At 41.9% G+C, this 25,780-nt stretch overlaps 1 protein-coding gene across 1 annotated transcript in view; it reads left to right on the top strand.

Moving 5' to 3' along the window:
* Positions 1 to 25,780, top strand: part of tex11 (testis expressed 11) — a 146,662-nt gene that overhangs the window by 45,208 nt on the left and 75,674 nt on the right. Inside the window, exons 9-14 of the mRNA XM_080188019.1 lie at positions 2,429 to 2,514; positions 10,253 to 10,310; positions 13,574 to 13,669; positions 15,952 to 16,033; positions 18,906 to 18,981; positions 20,889 to 21,040. Of these exons, the coding sequence (XP_080044145.1) occupies positions 2,429 to 2,514; positions 10,253 to 10,310; positions 13,574 to 13,669; positions 15,952 to 16,033; positions 18,906 to 18,981; positions 20,889 to 21,040 (550 nt within the window). The remainder of the gene's footprint in view (positions 1 to 2,428; positions 2,515 to 10,252; positions 10,311 to 13,573; positions 13,670 to 15,951; positions 16,034 to 18,905; positions 18,982 to 20,888; positions 21,041 to 25,780) is intronic.

The raw sequence follows: 25,780 nt of genomic DNA, 5'->3' as shown, positions 1-25,780 counted from the left end.
CAAATGACTGGTCATTAATACTGGAAAAAGATGAATTATGTTCATGAAGCCAGGGTAAGTCATTCTTCTCATTTCTCAACACTTAGGTACTCGCACACCCATCACACATCCACGGGGAGCCCTCACACTGCTGCCTCACCAGGCCCTTCCAATTGTCCACCCACTCACCCACAACACATGCCCTGTATCCTTATCATCCAATCTGGAATGTGTCCTGTTAATATGTTTTCAAACTGTTTTCTGCAGGACAAGCTAGCTCACAATGAATGGCAAAGCAGGTGGGCGGAGGCATGCCAAATTGAAAACCCTCTCATTGTTGGTCATCCAGCTTATTGTGGAGGAAGAGAATAATGAGAGCGAGATGGGTGTAAGACAAAAAGGTGAGGACCCACAACACAATCATCCATCTGAACAGCATCAAATCAGTTTTCTCTCCCCTATCTTATGACCTGACCTAATGTCATGTCTCTTGCACAAAAATCAGTGGAAAAGCCGGTGCATCCACAAATATGGCCCTGAAGACAAGCCAGGAGGGATGTTTTGGTGGATTTTTGAATGTACCCTATGACGCGTTATTAACAGCTGCCACTTGTAATCGCCATCAGTGCAGGCATTCACCTCAATGGGAATTCGTAGTAGACTGTCTTCTGAGTCACTAACTGGTGAGCACTTCACAGCAGGTGGAGGCTGGTATGTCAGCGATGATGGCAGCTCGTTGTTTTGCATAACTTCACACTGACAGTGTTCCCCCCCGCCACACACACACACACACACACACACACACACACACACACACACACACACACCCCCCCCCCCCCCCAACCCGGCACACTAGTCAGCTCCACTGTTCAACCTTGTCATTTGGGGAACTCTGATCCCAGCGGCTAGACCATTGTACAAACCTTCCCGCTGGCATCAGCAACACGGATCCTCAGTGACCCGAACTAAGGAGGAGGCAGCATCAGGAGGGATGGCTCTGTCCGTGTGTCGTCATCCTGATATTGCCCTGGTCAATCGGGGTTTGACACACTGGTCAGACATTCGCAGTCACTGTTGGAGGATCAAGGCTGTTTCATCACTACAAATCACCATCATTCTCCTGCATAGTAAAGACCATTGACAGCTGCACCCTTCCCTTCAGGGTTGTGTGTCGCACAGCCATTACTCAGTGAGGCAGGACCATCTTCCATGATGCGACATCAGTTCCCTCCCTAGTCCCGGTAATCTGAAACAGGAGGGTATCGGGAGCTTCCCTCTCAATCAAGCCATTGCCTGATAGAGGATTAGTGGATAAATATGTAGGGATATGGGGGTAGGGCCTGGGTGGGATTGTGGTTGGTGCAGATTTGATGGGCCAAATGGCCTCTTTCTGTACTGTAGGGATTCTAAGTTATTCAATTTATGTTTGTCTTTTTTAAATTATCTGGAAAGCCTGTCTGTGCCAGTTTGTTTAAGTCACAAAGGCCTAATATGTTTAATACACTTCTTCTCAAAAAATTGTATCTTCCTTGTCAGTGATGGTGAGCCATCTGTCAATCTGTGGCAGCATCTTCTAATCCAGCCGAAGTCTGTGTTGTCTTGATGGCTTATCCACCCTATTGTTGGAGATCTCACCGCAAGAATTTACCTTTGGCAGGGCCAGAAGATGGCATCGGTGGGATGGGCAGGAAAATCTAATCTTTGGAACAATTTTCTGCTGACAGAGTTTGAGGAGTTCGAATCCAAACTAAAATGCAGAACCTCACACTTAATATGCTCTGAGTTCTTAACTGAACCATGCACCATTTGGCATATAGTGTAACAGTTCAGTGAATTAAAAATGTGGCTTGAAGTTTGGACGTGGGAAGAAGATGTTTTGATTTATGAGGCACTGACACCAGTACTCAGGAAAGAGAGCTGTTCCATTGAAGTGGGCTCCAATTAAGATAGACTGGACGAGTGATCTCGGGCGAAGCATAGTTGTTACTTGAAACTAACCTCTGTAGCATAACTAGGATTTAGTGTGTCAAGAAAGAGAGTGAACCTTTTTTCCTGTTGATAGGCATATGATAATCATCTCCATGTGAGGGTGGATGTCCTGTTTATCAGTGGCATAGATTAAGAACTCAGTCTGGCATTTGAGATGCCACCATGTTGATCACCTTCCATCAGACTTCTTTGACAGGAGTTTACATGAATAACCAATTTTAATTCCAATGCATCTACCATGGTAGAAAGGGTTCACAATCTTCCTTGGAGTGTTCCATCATAGGTCAGCATTGACTAATTGCAAAATTCAATTTTCCTTTGATATAATGGCTGTGATTTTCTTGCACCTGAAAAATATGGAGTTAATTGCACTTGAAGTTGTTTCCTTTTGGGAAAGCCAGTTTTGCTTTCTATTACCTCCTTACTTTGATATCAGCATGCAGCTGACTGTTTGTTTTAGACAGGTTACTTGTCCTTGCTGTGTTACAATTTCGGAGTGGATACTTATCAGCAGAAGAAATATGGAGAAAGTTCTTTCTGGCTGCGGTAAGAACTTAAATTTGAAGAATTTCACCAATGACTCCGGTGACAAGCATTTTAAATTCATTCATCTTATACAATTATACATGAAGAGTTTCCTTGGGGTTTTTGCTTTGCTACCATAACTTTGGTAGGTTGTTTGGAAGAAACCCTTTGTGTTTTTTGCTGATCCTCTGCCGAGCTTATAGTGGTGGAGCAGCAGAAATTTCTCAGAAGTTCCTGATAATTGTTACTTGTATAAAAGTGGTGTAGTTTATTTATGGAGTACACTTATAAAATTAGGTTAATAAAGTGGGTTTCTACAATAGCTGAGTGGATTGTAAACTATCCCATGCAATGGTAAATTACACAATGCGGGTTGTGGAATCCTACAAACTAGTTGCGTGTGATCAAATGTTTTGGCGATACTCAAATGGCTGCAAAAACATTTCCTGCTGAAGCTGTCATCAGCTATGGAGGGATGCACTCTCCATTTTCAGCCACTTGTTCTTCCCACCACCTGAGCTATTTCTATCTGCCTTGCTCACTTGGGCCTAATGCACTCTCTGGGACCTATTTGAATTGTTGTGGGACAGGTCAGATAGGACAGTTTTTTTATCCCAAAAGTTCTTATATTTTCATTTTTGGCTGCTGGCTAGTTAGAAGCTGTTGGACTCCAGACTGAAAAGTAGTATTTCTGTGTTTCTCCCTGGTATAAGAAATTGTGCTGGCAAGTTGTTTGCAATTTTTCTTGCCATCCTGGAATGAAAGCTATACTAGAGGTCAGCAGTGGCATTATCTAACCAATTTCTAACCAAAGAACTAATTTACAGCTGGTTGCATTGCTCAAATCTAGGATCATATAAGCAATTCTTATTTTCTGTGCTAGACCTGGGACGGGTGTATGTTTCCAAGGAGGCTTGTTTGGTTGGAATAGTGCATTCATTTGTTGGGATTTATACAATACTGTGGGTGTTTTTTTTGTTTGTGACTGGCAAAACTTACTGCTAGTTTTCATTCTATATGTTAACTGTATTCTTAAATAAACTTTGTTTGATAAAAGCTTACTAGTGGGCCTTTTGAATCATATCTGGAGTGAAACATCTTATGCTTACCCAAGCCAGATTCAAAGTGCAAAATTAGGCTGACTTCATAAAATATCTTGCCGTTTCTGATCTGGATTATAATAGATGGAAGTAGATAGAAGGAGAGTGTCCTATGTTTCCTCGTACAGTTAGGAGGCCCTCAATGTATTTCCTCAGAATAGAGTGGGAGCAGATGGCAAGGGAGGCCAATCCCAGAGTTTGGACTGAAGGACCTGGTAGTGCAGAATGAATGATGACCTGACGCAGGTGCCAACCCTTTTTGAATGCATCTCACATCTCATATGAACCAGACTACCAGCTTTGTTTCTTCCCAGTGTGCCCCACCAGCACTCAATTGTAGCATGACTCATGCCTAACAGTCACATACTTCATTTTGCGCACATACCTTGCAATGAGGCCAGCGTCAAGCCCTTGCTTATTCCCACACCTCGAGTTAATCATTAAGGCAGGCACAGGAACATTCTGCCTTCTTTCTTGCAGGCCAAGGATGGTCGTAACAGGAGGGAGCCACAGAGGATCAACAAGAGGACACCATGACAATGTTTATTCATCTCACTGAAAGGCATGGTGATGTGCATCATACTGGCAAGAACAGAGCTGTTGGCATGTGTCACTGCTAAGAGCAATGAGGATGCATGCGAGTTAAAGCCTTTTTTTTAATCATTGGTGGGACATGGGTGCCACTGGCTGGCCAGCATTTATTGCCCATCCCTAGTTGCCCTTGAGAAGGTGCTGGTGAGCTGTCTTCTTGGATTGCTGCAGTCCATGTTCTGTGGTTTGACCCACAATGCCATTAGGAAGGGAATTGCAGGATTTTGACCCAGGAACAGCAATATATTTCCAAGTGAGGATGGTGAGTGACTTGGAGGGGAACTTGCAGGTGGTGTTCCCTTGTCCTTCTAGATGGAAGTGGTTGTGGGTTTGGAAGGTGCTATTGAAGATTTTTGGTGGACTCTGCAATGTTTCTTGTTGATAATACATACTGTTGCTGCTACTGAATGTCAGTGGGGAAGGGAGTGGATGTTTGTGGACATGGTGCCAATCAAATGGGCTGCTTTATCCTGGATGGTGTCAAGTTCTTGAGTATTGTTGGCGTTGCACCCATCCAGGCAAGTGGGGTGTATTCCATCACACTCGTGACTTGTGCCTTGTACATGGTGGATAGGCTGTGGGGAGTCAGGAGGTCAGTTACTTGTTGCAGTATTCCTAGCCTCTGACCTGCTCCTGTAGCCACTGTGTTTATGTGGTGAGTCCAGTTGAGTTTCTGGTCAGTGGTAAACCCAAGGATGGGGGGATTCAGTGATGGTAACACCATTACTGTTGAATGTCAAGGGGGAGTGGTTAAGAGTGTCTCTTATTTGTGATGGTCAGTGCCTGCATTTGTGTGGCGCGAATGTTACTTGCCACTTGTCAGCCCAACCTTGGATATTGCCCAGATCTTGTTGCATTTGAATGTGGACTGTTTCAGTATCTGAGGAGTCACAAATTGTGCTGAACATTGTAAAATCAGTGAATATCCCCACTTCTGGCCTTATGATGGAGGCAAAATCATTGATGAAGCAGCTGAAGATTGTTGGGCCTAGGACACTACCTTGAGGAACTCCTGCAGCGATGCCCTGGAGTTGAGATGACTGACCTGTCACAAGCATCTTCTTATATACCAGGCATGACGTCAACCAGCAGAATGTTTGCCCTCTGATATCCATTGATTTCAGTTTGGTTAAGACTCCTAAATGCCACACTCATTTGAGTGCAACCTTAATGTCAAGGGCTGTCACTCTCCCCTCACCTTTGGAATTTGGCTCTTTTGTCCATGTTTAAACCAAGGCTGTAATGAGGTCAGGAGCTGAATGACCCTGGTGAAATCAAAATTGGGCATTGCTGAGCAGGTGCTGCTTGATAGCACTGTTGATAACCCCTTCCATCACTTTATGGATGATTGAGAATAGACTGGGCGATAATTGGTGGGATGGATTTGTCCTACTTTTTATGTACAGGGCATACCTGGGCAATTTTCCACATTGTTGGGTAGATGCCAGTGTTGTAACTGTACTTGAACTGTACTAGAAGAGCGGCAAGTTCTGGAACACAAGCCTTCAGTACTGTTGATGGGATGTTATCAGGGCCCATTGCCTTTGCAGTATCCAGTGCCTCCAGTTATTTCTTGATATCATGTGGAGTGAATTGAATTGGTTGAAGACTAGCATCTGATATGCTGGGGACCACTGGCGGAGGCTGAGATGGATCATCCACTTGGCATTTCTGGCTGAAGATAGCTGCGAATACTTCAGCCGTATCTTTTCCACTGATGTGTTGGGCTTCTCCATCATTGAGGATGGGGATATTTGTGGAGCCTCCTCTTCCAATGAGTTGTTTAATTGTTCATTACCATTCATGACTGGATGTGGTAGGACTGCAGAACTTAGATCTGACCTGTTGATTGTGGGATTGCTTAGCTCTGTCTATCACTTGCTGTTTTTGCATACAAGTAGTCCTGTTTGGTAGCTTCACCAGGTTGACACCAGTATGCCTGGTGCTGCTCCTGGCATGCTCCCCAGCACTCTCCATTGAACCAGGGTTGATTGTCTAGTTTGATGGTAATGGTTGAGTGGGGGATACGTCAGGCTATGAGGTTGCAGATGGTGCTGGAGTACAATTCTGTTGCTGTTGATGGCCCACAATGCCTCGTTTATGCTTAGTCTTGAGTTGCTAGATCGGTTCAAAATCTTCCTATTTAGCACGGTGATAGTGTCACACAACATGAAGGTTATTCTCAATGTGAAGGGTGGGACTTTGTCTCCACAAGGATGTGCGGTGGTCACTCTTACTGATACTGTCATGGACAGATGCATCTGTCGCCAGCAGATTGGTAAGGGTGAGGTCAGGTACATTTTTTCCTTTTGTTGGTTCCTTCACCCCTTGCTGCAGACCCAGTCTAGCAGTTATATCCTTTAGGACCCAACCAACTCAATCAACAATGCTGCTGTCAAGCCACTCTTGGTGGTGGACATTGAAATCCCTCACCCAGAGTATATTTTGCACAGTTGCCAGCCTTAGTGTTTCCTCCAAATGTTGTTCAACATGGAGGAGTACTGATTCATCAGCCGAAGGAGGATGGTATGTGGTAAACAGTAAGAGGTTTCCTTGCCGATGCTTAACCTGAAGCCATGAGATGTCTTGGGGTCCAGAGTCCATGTTAAGAACTCCCTGGGGCAACTCCCTCCTCACTGTATATCACAGTGCTGCAGCCACCTCTGCTGGTCTGTCCTGCTAGTGGGACAGCACATATCCAGAGATGGTAATTGTGGTGTTTGGGGTGTTATCTGTAATGTACGATTCTGTGACAATGAGTATGTCAGGCTGTTGCTTGACTGATCTGTGAGAGAGCTCCCCCAGTTTTGGCACTGACCCTGGATGTTAGTACGGATGACTTTGCAGGGTCAACAGGGCTGTTTGTTTTGCCATTGTCTTTTCCAGTGCCTAGGTTGATGCCACGTGGTCTGTCCTGTTTCATTTCTTTGAGACTTTGTAGTGATTGATACAACTGAGTAGCTTACTAGGCCATTTCAGAGCACAGTTGAGAGTCAACTACATTGCTGTGGTTCTGAAGTCACTTGTAGGCCAGCCTGGCAGATTTCCTTCCCTAAAGGACATTAGAGTGAACCAGATGGGCTTTTCCAACAAACAACAATGGTTTCATGGTCATCAGTAAACTCTTAATTCCAGATATTTTTATTGAATTCAAATTCCACCATTTGTCGTGGTGTGATTCAAACCTAGGTTTATCTGGGTTTCTGGATTAATAGGCGAGCGATAATACCATGAGGCCATCGCCACCCCCTTTTGCTCTTTAGCAGTTCCTCCTCATCCTGACATGTCATAAATTGAAAGCTGCAGATGATTTTCCTGCTTTCCTACCCACATGTCCCACTCGCCTCAAGAACCCTCCTCTCACTTCTTATTGTCATGCTTTCAAGTGCCCAAGATTGCTGCCTGACTAGCCTCAAGATGACCAGAGGAGGTCCATGCAGCTATGAATGAAGCCCTGACACTTGAAATTATTTCATTGAATGTTAATGTTGCTGGCAAGGGCAGCATTTGTTAACCCAGGTGATAGTGAGCTATCTTCATGAACCAGTGCAGTCCATCTGGTGTAAGTATGCCCAGAGTGCTTCCAGGTTTTTGATCCACTGTCAGTGAAGGAATGGCACTATAGTTGCAAATGAAGATGGTGTGTGACTTGGAGGAGAACTTGCAGGTGGTGAACTTGCAAGGGACTATTAGGAAAGAGAAAGTAGGATGCTTAACCACCTCCAACTCTGGCACTGAAATCTCTGGGTAAGATGAGTTTGTTGTTTTTCGTGATACCATGCAAGACACTGTCTATTTCTATGTAAAATAGCTCCTTCGTGGTGTCCTCAGAATCCATTGGTGTGCACTAATCCCAGTTGAGATATGACTGCGAGTAGGAAAGTTGGAGGACCATCAAACAATCACTTTGCCCCGTCAGTTTTCTCAGCAGCTGGTTGGCAATGTTGTTCAAATGGTAGAGCCAACACCATAGATGCACTTCTATTTGTTTCGTTTACCCCGAAGAAAGTGTAGCCACCGCCTATCACCATCAATTTTCCAGAATTCCATTATGGATTTCGAGCATTGCAATTTGACCATTTGGAAAATCCAAGAGAATTACTGTGAACAATTCCAAGCTCTTCATTTAGCCTTCATTGATATAACAGAGGTCTTGGACTCAGTCAACAGAAAAGCTTTCTGGAAGATTCTGGCTGCATTGGCTGTTCATGGAAATAAGTCAAGGTGGCATAATTTCCTCATAATGAAATGATTGCCACCATTTTCTATGGTGGACTGGAGCTTGATGTCTTTCCTGTCATAACTGGCATAAGCAAGGATATTTGCCTATGCCCCACCCTTTCTCCATCTTCCCAGCAACTGGCTCCAACAAGGCCAAAGACCCGCCTCCCACGTTGGGTCCGAATTGAGTATAGGTTTGATGGGAAGCTTCTCAATCTCCAAAGGCTGAAGGTGAAGACCAGAGATTCATGCATGACTATAACAGACCTTCAGCAGTTGGATGACCATGTTTTTCTGACACGCAGAAGACCTACAAGAAATGTATCGAGTCCGAAGTCTGGAGAAGTTCTCCAGATGAAACTAGGACTCGCACTAAATCCTGCCATTATTAGGCTGCAGGTTGCCCAGGAGGCAGTTGACCACTTCTGCTTTCACAGTAGCCATTTGCTCTAGTCAGTGACCGCAGATTAGGAGATGCTACACAGGATCCACTGCATGAGCCACTCCTTTAGGAAGCTGCTCAGCTGAGTCTTCATTAGTCATGACACACAAATGGCACAAAAGCAGTCACCAAGGTACTTGCCCTCCTGACACTCCTCTGCAGCTGCAAACCCTGAGTGACATATTGATGACACCTAAGAGAACTTCAGGTATTCATCAATATTACCTATGGAAGTTCTTACTTGAATGGACCAATTCAAGAACATGAGCTTCCTCCAAGAAACGGGTCTTCTGAGTGACCATTCTCACGCAAAAGTTCCACTGGACAGGCTTTACATCAGAATACCAGATGCTTGGCTTCTGAAGTGTGCACTTTACTCCCAACTGGTTAAAAGTCATGGTGTGCCAGTGGATAGTCTGAATGTCTACTTGGGGAAGATTGGCTTTGGCCTCAACAGCTGGAAATTGAGTGCACATGATGGCGAGCTCTGCTTGACATTGGTTTAGTTGGCTTTGAAGCTGGGTGGATGATAAAAGACAAAGACATGAGTAAAGAAAGGAAAGCATTAGGAACCCTTCATCAATCACAGAGTGACCACTAAATGACTAGATAGTGACTACCAATGTGGTGGCTTCAATGTGAATTTTTTTTTCCCTGTTAATGCTGTTTTTCTCTCAGCCTTCTTACCTTTTCTAACATCTTTAACTTGCATTGGTGGGTAGGGCCTTCTGTGGAGAGCACACCTTCCTCCTCCCTCTTTGCAGACCCCCCCCCCACTGCATTGAGTGCTCCATGTCCTTGTCATGTTTTAGACCAAGAGACACTGTAATGACTTCCCATTTACCTGGCTCTGATGTCTTCTCTTCCTGAAACTATAAGCATTAACTACCAAAAACTCAGCGCTTTAAATTCATGCACACAGTACTTCCACAAATTCAACCTGAACAAAAGTAGCTCACCTGCAATTTTTGAGTGGCCCTTTGAATAACACAGGGGAAGTGCTCATCTTGCAGCTGAACACTTGATCTTTGTGGAGTGTTAGATTCATTAGTCTAATGGATCCGTATAGTCCAAAGTTGTTGGATGGCGGCATGTCAGTTGGTAGGCCTATATGACATTGGGATAGCACTGCTAATCTGTTGGTTCCAACACGTGCAGAAGGGGCCCACACAAATGCTTTTCTCATGAGGCACACTGACTCCACTGGAAGTGGCTAGTGGCACAGAATGCCTTAATTCCGTAGTGCACAAGATCCATAGCACTGAACTTTTGCACTATGTTTTCTTATACTTAATGAGTCTGCTAGCACAAAGACCATTTGATGGTGACTCTCCTGGGCAGGTCATTTTGTTCTTATTTTTGCTACTCTTAATCTGCTAAAAATGTTTTTTTTATCTACCACCAGTCAGAGTTACGACATTGGAAAAATGGATAAAAGATATTCTCCAGGTTCTCCTGTGCAGGTATGTGCAATTTTTATGTATTTTTGGAAAACATAACTTAAAGGTTATCTGTACAAGTGTGTAGATGAGCAAGAAGAATAGATAGTGCACGTAGGATTGTGCTAGGGTATTAAGAAATATATATAGAATCCTAAAGCTGCTAAGAGGTTTTACATTCATATTTTTCATTCCAGGCAAAGCAGAGTAGGAACTAAGTAAATCTTTTTTTTTCAGATTATACTCAAGTCTTGAAAAATCTTTCTAATGCCTGTTAATGCACAATTGTAAAGTCCAACTGATAAAACTCAAATGTACATTATTTAATGCCCTGGAGATAAGTCAACTGGATCAAAGATGCAAATGGTTTAATTCCAATCATAATATTATGGGGAATTATTTTGTCAATCAGGTGAGCAATCCATATGCTTTTTAATGGGTATTTATTAACTCTGCTGCTCCAATGAGGTGATTCATTCAAGGACTTCAGTAGCTTTGTGGAAGGCTATTGTCACATGGGAGGAACCTTGAGATGCTTGTGTTTGGCAACTTCTTGGAGCTCCAATCTCCAGCTGCTGCTGGAGAAATCTGGGTGTCTGGCACTATGGCAGGTATTATTGCTTTGCAAGGTGGTGAGGGAGTAACCACACTGACAACCAAAAGTAAGAAATCTCACAACACTAGGATAAAATCCAACAGGTTTATTTGGAATCATGAGCTTTCATAGCATTGCCCCTTCCTCAGGTGATTTAGTTGATGAAGGAGCAGTGCTCCAAAAGCTTGTGATTCCAAATAAACCTGTTAGACTTGAAGCTGGTGTTGTGAGACTTCCATCTGTGCCCACTCCAGTTCAACACCAGCATCTCCACATCATAGATACCCAAAATGGAACAGCATGTGCTGTTCGCAATGTGCCACTATCAGTCCCGGTAGCCTGAGGCTCTGTATTCCACTCATCTTCTGTACAACAGTGCAGAAGATCAATGATGCCCTTAGACACCCTATTAATTTGCTCCATCCGTCTGTTTAAGGTGAAAGTCTGCCTCTTGAGCCAGGAAACAGGTTTGAGCCCAGAGTCTGAGTGATGGTTGGATTTCTACTGCTGCTGACAGGCTGTAAGCACTGCCATTTGTGAACGCTCACACTCCTGGAAGTGGCCAAGGTAGAGTGCTGAAACTCTGGGACGTAACAAATGGAAATTGACTCTTCCATGTTGTATCATGATGGTGAACACCTTCATGAGTATTCAGATACATAGGCCCATGCCAGTGTTTATGATCCACCTGAGCCTCCTCCCAAATTTCCTTACTTATAACTACCATTGTAGTCCTCTATTTTCTTCTTCCTTCTCCTTAAATGCATCAGTGCTATTCACTCCTTATGGTTATGGGTCTGCGCTGTTACCACTCTTTGGGTCAAGAAGTTTCCTTTTAATTCCCTATTGAGTTTCTTGGTAGCTGTTTATACTGACAGCTTCTAATTTTGCCCTTTGCCACAAGAGAAAATGTTCACACTATATCCACTTGATTAAAACATTTCATAATTTTAAATACCCTTGTTTAGGTCACTGCTCAGCTTTTTTTTAAAAGGAGACTCAGTCTTACAATCCCTTCTTTATATGTACACCTACGTCTTTCTAGTATCATGCTTGTATAATCTCCGACATTCCCCTCCAATGCCTCTGCATCCTTATGCACCTTAGGTATCTGCTTGTGTGAAAGCTTTTTATCCCCAAAATCTGCATCAGTGTCCTACTCCGATGTGCAAGCAGCGGAACTTGCCAAGTTGTGGTCAGATCAATCCATGTCACCAGTATTTGCTGCAGTTCACCAATATTGCATGCTTCACGTGAAGACGTTTTTATCTTGCTTTTTAACCCTGCTAGGATACTAGTTTTTTGTTGACGCTTAAGAAAGATGTTACATGTGAAGCTGTCTTCCCAGAATGATTCTCCTCTGAAATGCCTTTGTCTATGGACTACAATTTTGAGGATCCAGGGCAATGAGAAATGGTACAAGTATCAGGAGGCAGGCTTTTCAGAGGTTCTTGAGTCGTTTTTGAGGATCCTTTGTTCAAAATCATTCATACGTACATTGGAAAAATAGCATTGTTTCAGTTAATATTATTTCTTAATTCAATCCTAAATGGGTGACATTTGCAACACTATGCCAGAAAAGGTTTGACAGAATTCTGTGATCGGTTTTTAACTTGCGTATGTATTGGAACTGGATTTAAGGGAAACCCCACAGAATAAACACAAGACAAAGTACCTAATTTTTGTCATATTTCCTTTATATTTTGCTATTGATAGTGATATTTCCCAAAACTGTAATGAACTGGGAAAGTCATAATGTCATGTAGTCCAATTCCATTGTTTGAGACTGAAACTAACTCTTTGCCATTGTAAAATTGGCAAAGAACTTCAGGAATGATAACCCAAAGCCCTGGTGTGCTTGTATATTGAGTGTAACCTTCATCTTTCTGCAACTTAAAATGCAGATGTTTTAAACAATCCTTCATTTATGCAATAGTCCTGATTATTAATGATTAATCCCATAGTTATGCTCCTACTTGTATCATTTGTGCATTGTGGGCAGATTTTTATTTTTGGTGCACGTAACCTATACCACTTCCAGCAGGTGCCTGAGGGTCATCTTTTCAGCAAACCGAAGCTCCCTCCTTGAAAAATTTATCTTTATTTATATACAATTGATTGCTGATAATTTGGCAATTCATACACTTGTGATCAGACCATCCTCAAGTGAGAGATACATCTTTTTTCCAATAATAATAATTCTGCTATATCTTCTCTAACCTCCCTCCAAATATATAAGTCATTACATTTCCACCTCTCTTCAACTCTGAAGTCACACGGACTTGAAACATTGGCCAATATTTTACAACTTCGCTCAGGTGAGGTAAAATCCCACCTGAGGCCAACAGAGAATTCCGTTCTGTACGCTGCTTCCACCTCAATTCTGGGACGAATGTGGCAGTAAAGTTCCAGTTATTAACTCTCTTTATCTACAGATGCTGCCTGATTTTATGCAACCTTTTCTGTTTTTGTTTCAAGTTTTCTTCATATAGCGCGATGTTAACAGTTTTGCTTTGCCAAATATTCTTCCTTATGCCAAGTATATAAGTGATATTGTATTTTATGTGATTAGTGGCCTACAAAAGATGGTGTTTAAGAGACGGAAATTACTTGAAGAATTAAAGAGGTACAATGTCAGAGGTATGCACTATTGACGTAGGAAATGTTACAACTGACTATTGTTCTGTTCTAGGCAAAAGTTTTACGTTTACTGGCTAACGTTTATCTAGAATGGGACTTAAAGCAACACCAGGAAAGAGCTCTTAATGCCGTCGTTCTTGCAAACCAAGTAAGTTCTGTAGGTACACAACCATATTATAGCTTGTTTGGCACAACATTCCTATATGATTATAACCGTGGCATGTTAACTGTATCCTTAACTGCTTTTGGCACTTGCAAATATCTTTAGCCTAGAATATCTCTTTCACAGTCCTACGGTTATATTCCAACTTGTATCAATGTATGCATTGTGAGGCAATTTTTTTATTTCGATCCCCACAGCCCAGCCCATTTCACTTCCAGTAAGTACTTGAAAGGTCATCTTTTCAGTATACTAGAGCTCTATCGTTGACCCATTTCGCATTATACACTGTTGCTTGGTGACATTATCTGAAATATTGGATTCAGTTGTCACTTGTGTGTCAATTAAATGTAGATCTGCACCTCAGTCCCATCTGTTGATTCAATGTTGTTATAATTTTTGCTAATCAGCTGCTGAACGTGCTAAAATATTTTCAGCTCAATCTGACTATTGACAAAACCTTTCTATTAAGTTTCTTCAAATATATTTGCATAACTGGCCTCAACATCATTAGTTTCCCCACCTTTATCAACCTTGGTCTGAGAAAAAGAAAACCTCGGACCCTTCGTCGATCTGGTGTAGAACTAATGTAGGGGGGAGTTATACAATAAATGGCAGAAGCATCAAGAGTATAGAAACACAGAGAGACCTAGGTGTGCGAGTCCACAAATCCTTGAAGGTGGCAGTACAGGTGGAGAAGGTGGTGAAGAAGGCATACGGTATGCTTGCCTTAATAGGATGGGGTATAGAGTATAAAAACTGGAGTCTGATGTTGCAGCTGTATAGAACGTTAGTTAGGCCACTTTTGGAGTACTGCGTCCAGTTCTGGTCACCACACTACCAGAAGGACGTGGAGGCTTTGGAGAGAGTGCAGAGGAGGTTTACCAGGATGTTGCCTGGTATGGAGGGTCTTAGCTATGAGGAGAGATTGGGTAAACTGAGGTTGTTCTCCCTGGAAAGACGGAGAATGAGGGGAGACCTAATAGAGGTGTACAAAATTATGAAGGGTATTGATAGGGTGAACAGTGGGAAGCTTTTTCCCAGGTTGGAGGTGACGATCACGAGGGGTCACAGGCTCAAGGTGAGAGGGGTGAGGTTTAACACAGATATCAGAGGGATTTTTTTTACACAGTGGGTGGTGGGGGCCTGGAATGCACTGCCAAGTAGGGTGGTGGAGGCAGACAGGCTGGGATCATTTAAGACTTACCTGGATAGTCATATGAGCAGACTGGGAATGGAGGGATACAAACGAATGGTCTAGTTGGACCAATGAGCGGCACAGGCTTGGAGGGCCGAAGGGCCTGTTTCCTGTGCTGTACTGTTCTTTGTTCTTGAGTTCAGGTTCTTCCTCTATATCTAATCTATAAGCAAAATTGCTTTATTTTATCCCCATGACATTGCTAACCTCCAACCTCATTTCAGCCCTTTGTAAGCATAACTGTTATCCATGTCATTACTTGGGGCTCACATTTTAAATTTTATTTTCATCTTCTCTGATGTTCTCCTTGTTGGCATTTGAATCTTTATTACTACAACTGTTTCAAAATATTATAGCCCACAACACAACTGTATCAAAGCATCAACAATTTCCTTTGTTTTCCAAGCTCTGTTGGCTCATGCAGCCAATCAACATGACTTCAGATATTCCTCTTGACCTTCACCACTTGATCTCCTCAGTCTTCCACAAGTCTTGTGTTCCTTTACTTAGCTTTCATTCCAGCTGACTCTTCCTTCACTGCTCCTATTGCTTCATCAATGGGGATCTTTCCTACAGCCAGTACTGCTGTGTTGCCTCCATAACTCTACCCTCCAAAGCTTCCAAATGACTGGTCTCTTTGAATGTGCTTTCATGTAGTCAAACCCCTCTCTTTCCCTGTATACACTCTTTTCCTACTGCTGCTCTCCACTTCCTTATAAAGTACTTTGAGATATCTCTCTGCACGTGAGGAACACAATACTGTAAGTTGTTGGTTGTTTATTTCTCTATTCTAGTCATGTCTCAGTGCAGGTATTTTTCAGTAGTTCTCAGGTAGCACTGAAAGAGAAGAATCAGGTGGATCAAAGCGGAAGATAGCAGGTACTTTGCATGAGCTCTAAAAAGTCTAGGCCACTTAGGGTGCAGAGATCATTTTTGTTAGGGGAGTAACAGAAGCAAGGTAGAGGGACTTTAGTATGGGAAATAGTAAAATAAAATTGATGGTTAGAACATATGATAAAACAAAAAGGTCTTGATGTTTTATGATGAATGGTTCAAATATTTAATCCAACAGGAGAATCCCCACCCAGCTGGACTGTTCTTGAAGATTAAAATCCTTCTGAAATGTGTTTTCCCAGATGAAGCTGTTTCCGTAGGTAAGAAACAGAGCTTGAATCTAGTTCTGTACAAACTAGAATGAGTTAAAATACATGATTTTAAAAACAAATTCATGGCATCAAGATGTTGAAGCAAAAAATAATATTAGTGTCTTGTCAGGAATATATTCACAATGGAGAAAATGACAACAAGAAAATGACATTTCAGAATCCATTCCAGTTCCCCACCGGGGAGGGTGAACTGCAAAACTGATTATAACAACTGCACTCACCCAATCCTTTTTAATCAGCTTAAAAATAGAAAATATTGGAACTCTTAAGTAGGTCAGTTGATTTCTGAATCACACTATGGCTGATAGTGTGGAAAGTTTCATCGTTCGACTTTTTCATAGAATCCCCACAGTACAGAAGAAAGCCATTTGGCTCATCGAATCTGTACCAAACACGATCCCACCCAGGCCCTATTCCCATAACCCCACACATGTACCCTGCTAATCCCCCTGACACAATGGTCAATTTAGCATAGCCAATCAACCTAACCCACAGGGAAGAAACCGAAGCACCCAGTTAGACCCAGGCAGACATGGGGAGAACATGCAAATTCCACACAGACAGTGGCCCATAGCTGGAATTGAGCCTAGGTCCCTGGCACTGTGAGGCAGTGTTCCACTGTGCCACCGCTTTTTATAACCAATTTAGAGAGATCAGAAGGCAAACTTTACTCACTTTTAGATTTATTCACAAAATGAGACTTCCAGATATAAAGCTCCTAATGCTACAAATCACCACCAGTGCCAGTAAGTGTCTCTTTATATGTGCACATTGCCCAAGTCATCAGCCAATGAATTCCCCCACCTGTAGGCTATTAACCCTAATTTATCCAATTAATATTGTAATCGTGTCAGATGCCATGAAATTTGTCAGGACAATGGAGGTGCATGGAAGAATTCAGAAGCTGTTCTTAGCCAGAATTTTGATGTATGGATAATGGAAAGCTGACAATGTGGTCAGAAGACAGGGAAACAATTTACGATGAAAAATGCTTTAAGACAAACTCCACAACTGATTTTTTAAAAACACACATTTATAATTGACATTTTTTTGAATGATTGGAAGTCAGTAAATTGAAGAAAAGAAGATGACTGCAAGGGAAGAGATTTCAGAGAAGAAGTCACCTGAAGAAGCAATTTCAGACAGTGAAAAAGGGCTAACTCGTTTTACCTGTAAGGTTCAGCTGCAGAGACTGGACTAATAATCCAGAGGTTCAGACAAATATTCTGGGGACACGTTCAAATCCCACCATGGCAGCTGGTGAAGTTTAAATTCAATTAATAAATCTGGAATTAAAAGTTGGTCCCAGCTTGAACTATAGGTTGATGTGAAATTATTTTGCCATTTCTTCATTGTTGCTGGGACCAGGTGTTGGAACTTCCTAACAGCATTGTTGATAATCCAACAACACATCGCTGTAGCAGTTCTTGAAGACAGTGTTATGGCCACAGTAGAGCAAACCAGATCCCTAAGGAAAACTTGTCTTGTGGAGGCTTTTTTTTGTATACTGAAAATGAGGAGCTTACTGGTTAACATGGTCAAAAGAGTCTTAGGCCCTCCTTTTCTGAAGCAAATTAGTTGAGAGAACCTGTGAAGCAGACTCTTGTGTTATTGGAGGAGAGCTCTATAGATTATGAAGAGACTAAAAATGCAATTTTAAGCATATTTAAATTAGTAGCTGAGACTTACTATTAAAAATTCAGAAATAGCTTTAAAGAAAGGCCAACCCAGCCTTGCATTGAATTTGAGAGGGACAAACACACTAATTTGCTAACTGAGAGTTCTAAAATTAGATTCCTCCTCACTCTCATTCCTCCCCTGGAGGTAATTCTATTAGTGGAAATTAGAAACAGTATCCCAATTAATATTGACCTCATACTGAAGAACAAAGGGGGTCACTCTTATAAGAATAGACAATTACAAACATAGCCCTAACCATGGTGATTGGTTGCTCCAAGAATGCCAACAGGGCTTTACATTTTATGCAAAAGTTTCTCTCCAGTGATACAAACAAGCTGACTGTCCTGCTCGGGTACAGGGGCGACCCAGTTACTAATGCTGGTTAAAGACAAAATATGCCGAATGCGAAGATTCTATTAAAGGGTACTGAGGATGGCTTTATGCCCATACTCCTATATCGGGAATCTACTTGGCAAGTGTAGCCAATCCAGGGTTCTTTCAAAGGGCATTGGTGTCGTCCAATGTCACAGCTTTGGTAGATGCACAAATGGCTATGATGCAGCCTCTGATGAAATTCCTTGGTACGCCTATCAGTACCTCGGAATTGTGTCATGGAAGTAAGTGGGCTTCCTGTTCCCAATGTGATAAGGTGGGAAATGCGTAAATCAGATGTCAGCGAGGCCAAGGTGTAAAATTATCATGGGCTTTAAAACTCTAGAGCAGCAAATACATTTTGCAACCTGTCTCACCCCTGCCCAACTGAAATCTGAGCATTAAAATCAACTTCATTGTTTTATGAATTTTCTGTGTCTCATTGGTATTCTTCCGCAGTGCTGGGAAGAAATAATATTGCACACTATTTCTCACATTTGCCATCTTCAATGATCCTACAGAGTCAAAAATACTTACCAGTTTGATCTTTATGCAATTCGAGAAGTAGAAGGGAATTCGCATGTGCTCCAACAAAATTGACAAAAGGTTAATGCTTATTGGTCATCACAGTTTTCAATGGTACTGGTTGGCACTCCTTGTCAATATATTAACTATATGGTGATCTAAAGTGTTGGTTGTATTTAAGCCGATCACACGAAAACTGGAGCATTTCGAAGTAACAGCAACAGTTTGCAGTAACTGAATTTTGTGATGCTGTATTTTTTTTTGCCATTTTGGTTCATTTTAGCTGTCAGCGATCTTCTTGGAAAAGTATCACTAGATGTTTGCCTTGATGCTGCAAAACTACTCTTGGAACACGACCGGTCAGTGAAATTCCCTTAAAGTAAATTATATCTTGCTTAGTGATTATTGGCTGGATTTTTGATGTTACTACTGGATATTGAGGATGAGCTGGGGTCTATAAGATGTGCCTGATCCTTCTTGCTGTATTTCCATTTCTTCACTTTGTTCAGGCAATGTTTAACACTAAGGAACTAAGATTGAAAATTAATCTGCAGATGTCTGTCTGAATTTTCCAACAAGCCTTCCTCTCAATTGTTACATTTTTGCTCATAGGATTGTGGAGAATGCTCCTATTGCAAAATTTTGGATCCACATTTCACATTCCATGTCTGTGTATATATTTCAAGGTTTGTTAATAAACCAATTGAATTACATGAGATCTATTTTCAAATGGTTCACTGGTAGCACACTTGCCTCTTGAGTTGGAGGTTCTCAGTTCAAGTCTCACTGCAACGCTTGAGCACAGCAAACAGTTGAAAGCATCGCCTTTCTGATGAATCATTAAACCAAGACCCCCAACTGTGTTCTCACTTGGGTGTAAAACATCCCATGGCACTAGTTGAAGAGCAGGAAAGTTATGATGTTTTTCCTCTATCAACATCATAAAAACAGATTACCTGGTCATGGTCATACTATTGTCTGGAATTTACTGTCACAAATCGCTGCCATGTTTTTTATATTGCAGCAGTGACTACACCTCAAAAGTGTATTACTGGAAAGAGAGACATGGCTGAAGCTATTTGTTTTGCACTGATCAGGGCAAATGTAAGAAAGCCAAATTTCAAATGATCATGAAATTTTCTTATTGCTGGAGAAAAAGGGTGCTGATTGGTTGGTAAGTTGACTCTAGCCATTATGTTGCCATGGAAAGAGCATTGGGTTACTATAGGTTTTGCTTTAATCCAGGTAATTCAAAAAATGTGCAAGCATCAACATATTCCTTTTGTTTACAGAGAACAAGTCTCTGCTTTTGAATGTATCTTATTTCTAGTAAGTGTAAATGAGCCATGTTATGAGCATGATTTGTTGTTAACCAATCAGCACCCCTTGCCTCCTTTTATGTAAATTTCATTCATGCATTTGTCCCGATCGATGGACGACAAAAGTTTTAGAAACATGTCTTTTCCGCAGTATTTAACTTCTAAAGTTAATTTGCTGTAAAGTGCCTTAGATGTGATCTTTATGGCAGTCTATTTTAATTTTCATCAGCCATTTTGCCCATTAATTTGATTTCTAATGTCCCAGATAAAATTTTAAGTAAAATAAAACAAATCTCAAAATATTATACACTTCAACAAGTATCAATATATTTGTAATGTCAGATTGCAATTTCCCATTGCCACATTCTCTCTCTCTCTCTCTTTCTCTTCATGGCCCAGATTGTCCTGAATACTTGTTTTATAGTAATAGTGCATCTACAGCATTTGCTCTTAATTTTGCACAAGTGTTCCAGGAAATTATTGCACAAGTGAGCTTTGCTAGTTCAATATCCCACCCCTATGTCCAGGGACATTGCATTCCTCTTCTCAGACACTAGGCATAGCGTTAAGGATGGGATTCTCTGATCTTGTCCATTCCCATCCTACTACCAGCAAGAGTGGAGAATTGGCACTGCAGTGGCACCAGAGAATCTCAGCTGTGGCCAAGGTTGGAAGTTTTTGGCATAAGTGTTAACTAGTAACTCCACCCCTCATTGAAAATAGTGCAGGGGTATCTTTCCTTCATTTAAACATGTTTTCTGGCTACTTGTAGACATATTGATGAAAAAAGGTGCACGTAAACCTGGCTGTGTCAATCTCAATTATAGGAAAATTCAGGGTTTAGTGATTTCCAGGTTATCATGAGTACTGGACGTGATAACTAAAAGAGTACTTATTGCTGAAAACATCAATATAACACTGACTTACTAATGCCATGCTTTCAACAGAGATGGACTGTCCTTTGAATTTCTGACAACTTTGTCCAAGCAGTTTGAAACCAGTCATGAGATTGGAAGGATTTTATTGATGCATTTTATGCAACTGCTGCAAAGAGGCAAAGATGACCTTGCCGAGCAGAAGATCGAAGACATTATTGCAGGTAGGAGATTGTCAAGAGAATTAGGCAATCATCTTCTCGTAATAATTGGTTGAATTATTGATTGCTCAGGTACATGCTTATCGTCAAGAGCACTTCGGCTTCTGTTCAATCTGGCAAAGTTGGTCCTCTTAAGATGATTTTAGAATGTAGCATCAGAAAGTAATGCAAATTCAATTCTTGCCAACTTGCATTGAATTTAATCACCACTTTATTTTTCAGCAGTCATTTTGACATAAGTAAAAGCATTTCCCATAAAGTGGGTAGGTGTAGCTCAGTGTCACAGGAACAGGAAAGCAATCTGCCAGAATTTTCCAGTGTCCTTTCATTTAAATAATTAGGTCATGGGATGGTGGCATTAAGGTTGATGTGGCAGTTGATGAGTAGAAATCTGCATGAGTGGCATTGGTGATCTATTACTGTACATTAGAAGGGCAGTTACACTTATTGCTCATCCCGAGGAAACACTTTGGACTATTTTAAACTATTACTAAGAAGCTAATTTTAATGTATTGCACATCCACTAAGGAACGATTCATCAATTTTGGTTAGGATCATAAAAAACATAGTAAAACTTCAGGGCTTTTTTTGCCCAAATATTTTTGTAACCAATCCATTGCATGAAAAGTGTATTTCCATTAATAAAGGGAAATTTGTTAAATTCTTTAACTGTTGTTTCCTTTGTTCACTATCAAAAATGTGTTGTGCTCTTTGACATTTTATTGGTTAGAACCAATATAGTCTTCCCCTTTTATCTGTTTTGACAATGTATGTTGCAGTTTTTGCTTCTTTTTCATGCTCCTGTATCACATTTTTCCTTCAAGTTAGTTTGAATGTTTTGTAACTGGATTCAGACAAGAGGCAAACTAAGGATTAAATTGAAAAAGATTACTTTTATTGAGGAACCAAGATGAAAGGCCCCAATGTGGAGCAGAATTTAATGGACTGGTAACAAGGGAGCTGTTTCCAGATGCCCGACACATGCAGCTCTGGGTCACATTATGCTGGTGGCCGCTGGACAAATGCTTTATGGCAGCAGCAGGAACATAATCAAAGAGGTATTTTTGCAGCATTTTATGTCTCACAGCATAATATATAAAATGAAAAAAAGAGTGGCTAAAGTAAACATTGGTCCTTTAGAGGATGAGAAGGGGGATGTAATAACTGGAAATGAGAAAATGACTGAGGCGTTGAACAGATATTTTATGTCACTCTTCACAGTGGAAGACACAAATAACAGGCCAAAAATTGATGACAAGAAGGCAATTGCAGGTGAGGACCTAGAAACTATCATTATCACAAAAGAGGTAGTGTTGGACAGGCTAATAGGGCTAAAGGTAGACAAGTCTCCTGGCCCCGATGGAATGCATCCCAGGGTGCTAAAAGAGATGGCGGAGAAATAACAAATGCACTAATAGTAATTTATCAAAATTTGCTGGACTCTGGGGTTGTTCTCGCAGAATGGAAAACAGCACATGTGATGCCACTGTTTAAAAAAGGATTAGTTGTCGGGTAGCCATCGGCCGGTTAGCTTAACTACCGTAGTAGGGAAAATGCTTGAATCTGTCATCAAGGAAGAACTAGCAAGACATCTGGATATAAATTGTCCCATTGGGATGATGCAGCATGGGTTCATGAAGGGCAGGTTATGTTTGACTAATTTGGTGGAATTCTTTGAGAACATTATGTGCACAGTGGACAGTGGGGAACCTGTGGATGTGGTGTATCTGGATTTCCAGAAGGCATTTGACAAGGTGCCACAGCAAAGGCTGCTGCGTAAGATAAAGCTGCATGGTGTTACGGGGAATGTAGTAGTATGGATACAGAATTGGTTAACTAACAGAAAGCAAAGAATGGGGGGTAAATTGGTGTTTTTCTGGTTGGCGATCAGTGACATGTGGTGTGCCTCAGGGATCAGTGTCGGTACTGCAATTATTTACAATTTACATAGATGATTTAGAGTTGGGGACCAAGTGCAGTGTGTCAAAATTCACAGATGACACTAAGATGAGTGGTAGAGCAAAATGTGTAGAGGACGCAGTCTGCAAAGGGATATGGATAGTCTAAGTGAGTGGGCGAGGGTCTGGCAGTTGGAGTAGGATGTTGGAAAACGAAAGGTCATCCATTTTGGTAGGAATAACAGCAAAATGGACTAATATTTAAATGATTAAAAGATTGCAACATGCTGCTATATAGATGAACCTGGGTGTCCTTATGCGGCAGTCACAAAAAGCTGGTTTGCAGGTGCAGCAGGTAATTAAGAAGGCAGGTGGAATTTTGTCTTTCATTGCTAGAGGGATGGGGTTTAAAAACAGCAAAGTTATGTTGCAGTTGTATAAGGTGTTGGTGAGGCCACACCTGGAGTACTGTGTACAGGTTTTGTCTCCTTACTTGAGAAAGGATATACTGGCACTTGGAGGGGATACAGAGGAGATTCACTAGCTTGATTCTGGAGTTGAGAGGGTTGGCTGATGAGGAGAGACTGACTAGACTGGGGCTGTACTCACTGGAATTCAGAAGAATAAGGGGAAATCTTACAGAATCATATCAAATTGTGAAGGGATTAGATAAGATAGAAACAGGGAAGTTGTTTCCACTGGCAGGTGAAATCAGAACTAGGGGGTATGGCCTCAAAATAGGTGGGGGTGGGGTGCAGACTTAGGACTGAATTGAGGGGAACTTCTTCACACAAAGGGTTGTGAGTGTATGGAATTCCCTGCCCAGTGAAGCAGTGGAAGCTACCTTGTTGAATGTTTTTAAGGCAAGGGTAGATAATTTTTTGAACAGTAAGGGGAATTAAGGATTATGGCGAGTGGGTGGCTAAATGGAGCTGAGTCCACGAAAAGATCTTATTAAATGGCAGAATGTGCTCAAGGGGCCAGATGGCCTACTCCTGCTCCTAGTTCTTCCAGATGTTGGAATGCCAGTGCCATGTGGCAATCCAGGGCTCCTGCTACCAGTTTGTACACATAATCTGCAATTCATGGAACTGGTTGGACACTCAGTGACTATGAATCTGAAAGTCACTGCAGTGCTGAACTTCTCTGTATTCAACTCCTTCCAGAGATCATCTCCCTGGCTCTGCACTCAACCCTGGAACACCTAGATAACAAAGACACCAATGTCAGACATTTATTTATTGACTACAACTTAACATTCAACACCATTATTCCTATGAAACTCATCTCCAAACTCTGTGGCCTGGGCCTCAACTCCTCCCTCTGCAACTGGATCCTGAACTTCCTGTCCACAGACAACAATCTGTCAGAATAGGCAACAACAAGACCTCCACACCAGTGTCCCACAAGGACCCTACTATATTCCTTATACACCTATGACTGTGGCCAATTTCCCCTGCAACTCGATTTTCAAGTTTGCTGATGACACCGCCGCAGCGGGTCGGATCTCAATGACGAGTACAAGAATGAGATGGAGAATCCGGTGAACTGGTGCGATGATGATAATCTCTCCCTTGATGTCAACAAAACAAAGGAGATAGTCATTGACTTCAGGAAACATAGTGGACAACATGTCCTTGTGCACATCAACGGGGATGAAGTGGAAATGGTCAAAGGCTTCAAGTTTTTAGGTGTCCAGATCACCAACAACCTGTTCTGGTACCCCCATGCTGACCGTAAAGTTAAGAGACCCCACCAACGCCTCTACTTTCTCGGAAGACAAAAAAAATTTGGCATGTCAGCTACGATTCTCACCAACCTTTACAGATACAACCAGAAAGAATGATTTCTGTGATGTATCACAGCTTGGTATGGCTCCTGCTCTGCCCAAGATAGCAAGAAACCACAAAGGGTCGTGGAATGAAGCCCAATCCATCACGCCAATCAGCAGTGATGTAGCTAGGTGGGGTGTTGGGTGAGCAACCGCTCCCCTGAGCACATTTTTCAGAAGTGGCGCCTTTTATACTAACTCCCGTCCAGACACAACCTCCTGAGTGACAGTACGATAAGCCAATCGGGAGCATGGCTCCTCACCCACTAACTGACAAGTTTATAGAGAGGCTGGAATCTGTATTGGATATGTACATAACCTAGGAACTGAATGGCAAAACACTCATGTAAAGTGGTGAGGTGAACGGATAAACACACCGGCACTCATTTGTTAATTACGTTGTGTCTTTTAATTCTGTCACAAAGTTGAGCCAGAAGTTATGAAGTTGAAATGTCCCATTTCTTTGTTGAAATTAACTATCTCGCAGCACTCCTGAGAATATAGTGTCAGAGAGAAATATTCGTTGTCCTTCCTACTATCAGCAAGTGTTTTTGAATGCCTTTCGAACTTTGTGCATGGAATTAATTAATTACAGCCTACCTGTGATTATTCATATTTTTAAAAAATGTATATTTTGTGGTTATATTTTGTGGCTTATGAGAAAGACCCACACCCAACCCCCTGACAGAGCTTGATAAACCAATCCGGAGTACAGCTCCTTACTCACTAACTCCTGCCCACACCCAACCCCCGGACTGACAGCTCAATAAGTGAATCCTAGGACAATAAGGAGGAAATTGCAAGGCATCTTGAAGGGAATTGCTTGATAGAGCAGACGCAGCATGGTTTCATTAAAGGGAAGTCGTGTCTGACAAATTTACTGGAGTTCTATGAGGATGTGTCTAGGGCGGTGGATAGAGGAGAGCCGGTGGATGTGGTCTTTCTAGATTTTCAGAAGGCGTTTGACAAAGTGCCTCACAAGAGGTTATTGCAGAAGGTCGAGGGACATGGAGT

Source organism: Carcharhinus amblyrhynchos, chromosome 4, assembly GCF_965287045.1.
Source record: "Carcharhinus amblyrhynchos chromosome 4, sCarAmb.v2.hapA, whole genome shotgun sequence".
Classification (NCBI taxonomy): Eukaryota; Metazoa; Chordata; class Chondrichthyes; order Carcharhiniformes; family Carcharhinidae; genus Carcharhinus; species Carcharhinus amblyrhynchos.
This window is presented reverse-complemented; position numbering and strand designations above follow the sequence as displayed.